General features: G+C 34.3%; 1 protein-coding gene across 1 annotated transcript in view; it reads left to right on the top strand.

Annotated features, from left to right (window-relative positions):
• LOC107745450 (ras-specific guanine nucleotide-releasing factor RalGPS1-like) overlaps positions 1-6,089 on the top strand; it is a gene marked incomplete at its 5' end in the record, with an annotated part of 111,928 nt that overhangs the window by 95,236 nt on the left and 10,603 nt on the right. The window contains 3 exons of the mRNA XM_016559322.1: positions 2,063-2,189; positions 3,826-3,977; positions 4,848-4,896. Coding sequence (XP_016414808.1) covers positions 2,063-2,189; positions 3,826-3,977; positions 4,848-4,896 — 328 coding nt within the window. The remainder of the gene's footprint in view (positions 1-2,062; positions 2,190-3,825; positions 3,978-4,847; positions 4,897-6,089) is intronic.

Below are 6,089 nucleotides of genomic sequence, written 5' to 3'. Positions count from 1 at the left end.
TATATATTTATATATATATATCGAAGTGGTGGAAGGCCACCTGGACCAAAAAATGCCAGGGCCGATTTTTTGTCCCAGTCCAGCCCTGGCTGATACTACTTAAAAATTCCATGTTCTAATTCCATGAACATCTGCTTCAAATCAGATCTCACCCCATCATGCAGCTTTCATTGTCAGATGGAATATCACACTCCGAATGTGGCATTCATTTCATTAATGAAGCTTTTAACAAGAACCTTTAACAAGGTGTAAAGCAGTCGTCAGAGCCAGACTGGAAGAGACTGATCAGTGTTTAAGGCTCCAGTCGCTCCATTAAATGTGTCTTCTGGTGTGTAAGTGTCTCAGCATGCTTTCCTACATTGTTTCCACTTTCCCATGATGCCTGAAGGTGTTTTTGTCCACTGTGGAGGACTCTTGAGTCTGAGACTCTCTGATCGCCTGTTGTGATGGGTTCATGTGATGAGATAGTTCACCCAAACATGAACTCACACAAATGTGCCTCCAAACTATGACTTACTTTCTGTGTCAAACACAAAATATATTTTGGCAGAAAGTCATTGTTTGGAACAATACGAGGGTGAGAAATCATGGCAGAATTTTCATTTTTGGATGAACTATCGCTTTAGTTACCCATGCGAACATGTAAACTGTTCAGACTTTTCCCTTTAACACAAATAACAGATATGCTCTATTTTGGATAAAAGCGTCTGCTAAATGCATAATGCACATGTAAATAAGCTGAACTGCATCTGCACCATTAGTAACATGTCAAAGTATAATACTGCTAATTTTGAGCAACTGAAAGAGAAAACTTCCTTCATCTTTGCATTGCTAATGGTTTCCAAACAGTTTTCCAAAAGAAAATGTAAATGAAAGTTAGAAATGTTGCCTCAACAGCTAACTAACATAAGTTTAAGTTGAAGTACTAAAATTGCTAAAACAAAGCTGAAATAAAAATAAATTAACACCAACTAGAACAAATCAAATTTAAAAAGAATAAAAATGACAAAAATGCACTAAAGCTTAAATTGATATTAAAATGAAAACGGATAATATAAAAAGAAAAGCTAATTCAAAATATGAATAAATACTATAATAGTATATAAATAATACTAAAACAACACTGGTGCCATCTAAATGCAAAACGGGAATAAAACTAAATGAAAGCTACATAGAAATATATATAAAAAAAAAAAATTTAAATGAGAAAAAGCACATAAAATTACTAAAACATAAAATAATTAAAATAAAAATGTAAAAAATAAAAGCTAATTTAAAATGTTAATAAATACTATAATATATAAATAATATGAAAATAACACTGGCCGCATGTAAATGTAAAACAGAATAAAATAAATAATAAATGAAAGCCAAATATAAATATTAATGTAACAGAAACTAATACAAAATAACAAAAGCACATAACAAAATGACTAATACTAAAAAAAAATAACTCAAATTTAATAAATACTATAATAGTATATAAATAATACTAAAATAACACTGGTGCCATCTAAATTTAAACCAAATAGAAATATAAAAAAACATAAAATGGCTAAAACGTAGTCTAAAATGCAAACTAATAAATATAAAAATGAAGGTTAATTCAAAATATTAATAAATACTACAATAGTATATAAACAATAGTAAAATACTTGTTCACTAAAGGCTCTAAAGTTATAGAGCTACTTTGTGCAATAGAAGAAAATCCCGCGAGCGAGGCCTCAGAAAGCATGTGATGAAAAGAAAGCCGCCGTGAAGCTCCATCACTGACTCACGGACAGGAACATGTGGATGCCGTTACTCTGGGGATCCTCTGTGTTTTCCTCTCTCAAGACTGAATAATCATCGCAGCGGTGAATCTGTCTCCCTCAAGAGGACCAGAGAATGTTAACATTTGTGTTGCGGCTGTGATTGCTAAAGCAGAGGCTCCGCTGACAGAGTCTCCACGTGTTTTCTTTCATTATGTTTCATTGAGTGTGACGCTGAGTGGCTGAGATACAATGAGGCATGTTCAGAGCAAAACTCATTCTGCTTTTCTCTCTTTGTCCCTTTCGTCCAGGTCCGTCTGAGTTGTGTTTATCGGTCAGGTATAATCGACGGCCCACTTGCCCTGATGCCACCGTGGGGGTTCATATTCCCACCCCGCCGCCCTCACGCCACAGGAAGAGCCACAGCCTCGGAAACGCGTCTGTTTTGTCTCTTTTTACATATACACACACACTTACATACTGTATTTTGATCAAAAGTTTGGGGTCAGTATGATTTTTTGAAAGAAATGAATACTTTTATTCAGCAAGGATGCATTAATTTAATCAAAAGTGACAGTAAAGACATTTATAATGTTACACAAGATTTCTATTTCAAATAAATGCTGTTTTTTAAACTTTATATACATCAAATTATATTGAATCATCCCTCAGTTTCAAAATAAATAAATATAATGTATTTAAAGTCATGCATTTGGAAGTACAGAGGCCCAGCTTTCTGGAGGATTTAAAGCATAAGTTTGAAGCTTTTTATTATTGCACTTGCATGAATTATTCTATAAAACCCAGATTTTTATTTTTATTTTTTTAAGGTGGGACTGTTACCAATGCTACTTTAGTGTCATTGAGATACTATAATAGTTTTTATTAATATATTGGATTAGTTTTTATTTTTATATTTTCCATTTTAATTTTAACCTCTGTAGACCTCTATATAAACCTCTATAGATGTTTTTCCCCAGTTTTAATTAGTTTTAGTATTTATTTTAGTAAATCAAGTTAACCTTGGCAACTAGTTGAAAGTAACAAAAAAGTTTCCTTTTTTATATTTTATTTAATTCCACTTAACATTTATTAATTTATTTTAATAATTTTTTGGTTTTTAGGTTTTAGTCTTCTTTTTCTTTTTTTTAGGTTTAGAAGAATCCAGAAAAAAATGTATCTCAGTTTACACAAAAACATGAAGCAGCACAACTGTTTTCAACATTGATAAAAATCAGAAATGTTTCTTGAGCAGCAAATCAGCATATTAGAATGATTTATGAAGGATTATGTGACACTGAAGACTGGAGCAATGATGCAGAAAATTCAGCTTTGCATAACAGAAATATATTACATTTTACAATATATTCACATAGAAACCAGTTATTTTAAATTGTAATAATATTTGACAAAATTACTGTCTTACTGCATTTTTAGTCAAACAAATGCAGCCTTGGTGAGCAGAAGGGACTTCTTTCAAAAACATTAAGAAATTTTACCAATCCCAAACTTGAACGTTAGTGTAACTGTATACAAAATATCAAATGTGACCCTGGACCACGAAACCAGTCATAAGGGTAAATTTTTCGAAATTGAGATTTATACGTCAGCTGAAAGCTGAATAAATAAGCTTTCCATTGATGTATGGTTTGTTAGGATAGGACAATATTTGTTCGAGATACAACTATTTGAAAAATGAGGGTGTAAAATAATCTAAATATTGAGAAAATCGCCTTTAAAGTTGTCCAAATGAAATCCTTAGCAATGCATATTACTAATCAAAAATTACCTTTTTATATATTTACAGTAGGAAATGTTCTAAATATCTTCATGGAACATGATCTTTACTTAATGTCCTAATGATTTTTGGCATAAAAGAAAAATCCATAATTTTGACCCATACAATGTATTTTTGGCTATTGCTACAAATATACCCCAGCGACTTAAGACTGGTTTTGTGCTCCAGGGTCACAAATATGCAGCACTTTTGCATTTAGTTTGGCAAACTTCTCCCTGGAAACTTACGGTGTTGCACAATCTCATGCCTCGTGATGGTTTTCTGACTCTCTCGCAGTATGATGTGGGATTTCGGTGTGGTGGAGAGTAAAAGTGCGACGTTCCCCATAGAGAAACCACGTCACCTGCTGGACGACAGCTTCCTAGAGTCCCAGAGTCCAGCGCGGAACAACCCACACAGCTCATCCGTGTCCAACGGCATCTCGAGAGGTATCAGCACAAGCTGTGGCATTTTACCAAAGCCCTGCACTTCCTATTTAATGCATCTTTGTGGCATGATATTGATTACTGCTGAAAATCATTTTGAATCAGCCCTCAAAAATACATAAAAAAAGTGGTTAGAGTAATGCACTTGGAAGTAAACGGACCCAGTATTCTAAAGGATTTAAAAGCATAAATGTGAAGCTTTTTTATTATTGTTAAAGCACTTGCATGAATTAGTCAAGTCAAATTTATTTATATGGTTCTTTTCACACACATTGTTTCAAAGCACGTTTACAGAAAATCATGAAGTTAAAGTTTACTATATCATATCTTAATATCTTCATGCCGTAGAGTTGCATTTAGCAGATTAGAGCTGGACAATTATATTTTGCGGCACTATAAGCAATCAAGCAGATATGTTTTATAATAGATATTAGATTTCTGGTATCATTGCACGTCTTGTGCAAAAGGAACAGAACGGCCGTTATGTCGCCATGGCAACAGAGTTGAAAGACTAAATATAACTTTGCACAGAGAAAATCAGTGTTTGTACCACACAAATCCCATGCAAACTCATGCAATATAGTCTTGCGGCTTTCAGTGTTTTTTAATGCCTGACCCAATGTACTTCCATAGTAAGTGCATTACTTACTTATTACAAGAAAATGAGAGACAAGTCGAAATTATTTTGTGTTGTCAATTTCTAATGAAATGATTAAAATAACATATTAATAAAAATGTATGTCTTCAGTGTTTTAAATGTAACCATTTTGCAGCCCCAGTAATGTCTTTGAGGTCGTACTGTACTGCTTTTGTACCTCATTGTGTACTCTACTGGAAATGGTTGTGAGGTTTGTTTGGTTTGTGTTTCATCAGGCAGCAGTCAGAGTTCGTTCTGTGATGATCTCTCTCCAGGGCTCGAGAGGTGAGACTCTGTCTGTTTTGTCATGTGTTTGTGTCTAAACATCACCTGCTCACATTGCAGCTTTAGTATGACTTACTCCGGTCATTCTAGAGGAAAACTCAACCATTATGAGAAAAGAAAAGGTTTTCCTGGCCTGGCAGTCTGAGATTACTAATAAGAGAATCTGACCAGTAACATTTTGCAATAAGGTCTCATTAGTTAACATTGCATAAACTAACATCAATGAGCAATACATTTGTTACAGTACTTATTAATATTTGTTAATAAATATACAACTGTTCATTGTTAGTTCATGTTAGCTAAAAATTATATTAATAGATACAACTTTTGATCTTTAATCAGGGTTCCCACGCTTCTTGAAAGTACTTGAAAGTACTTGAATTTCAGACGTATTGAATTCAAGGCCTGGAAAGTACTTGAAAACAAACATAAGTCCTTGAAAGTGCTTGAATTAAATTTGAAATAAATTTTGTTTATGCAGGGATTCAAGTTTTCCGTCGCTACGACGGATTTCCGTCAATTGGAAAAAAAAAAGAGGGGAAAAGAAACATGTAGCGCATTGTTGTTGTTATTGTTGTTCTGCCGGCACACCAAAAATCATTCCCGGCCACGGCTGCAGCTTCTCACTGACAACATAGGAATGCTGCTCGCATCATTCACAGTCGGGTTATTAGCAGAGAACACAGAGCAGGACTTGAATTTCGGCGCGGGATTGCGGCTATTAATAACAATTGTACTCATTCCCGCAGGTTCCCCGCTTATAACGCGATGACAGATGACGGAACATATTATTTGCACGTGCTTTTGAGTCTTGAGAACTCACTTGCGCGTTCTCATTTTCTGTGCGCCCACAGATCGCGATAAGGAGAGTGACAGCTTTTAATAATTATTACGGGAGTTTGCCAATGTGATATTGATTCAATACAACAGCTCAGTAAACAAAAAAGTACTGCCTGATTTTGCTCTATTTCTTTAACGAAAATAGTTCCAAATATAGTAACCGCTCAGCCACTTCGCATCTCTAAAAGCAAACTCAGCTGAGTTTCATTCATTCAATGAAAGTGCGTTTTTGAACGAATCTAGTGAGTCAGTGATTCATGATTACCCATTCATAAAGACAGTCACTTGCTTCATTCCTGAATGAATCAGCCATTTGAACGAATCAATTGAATGAATGATTCAGTGATAAAATC

Source organism: Sinocyclocheilus rhinocerous, unplaced genomic scaffold (genome assembly GCF_001515625.1).
Source record: "Sinocyclocheilus rhinocerous isolate Xijiao unplaced genomic scaffold, SAMN03320098_v1.1 scaffold4576, whole genome shotgun sequence".
In the NCBI taxonomy this organism is placed as follows: domain Eukaryota; kingdom Metazoa; phylum Chordata; class Actinopteri; order Cypriniformes; family Cyprinidae; genus Sinocyclocheilus; species Sinocyclocheilus rhinocerous.
The sequence above is the reverse complement of the archived record's forward strand: the minus strand, read 5'-3'. Positions and strand labels throughout refer to the sequence as shown.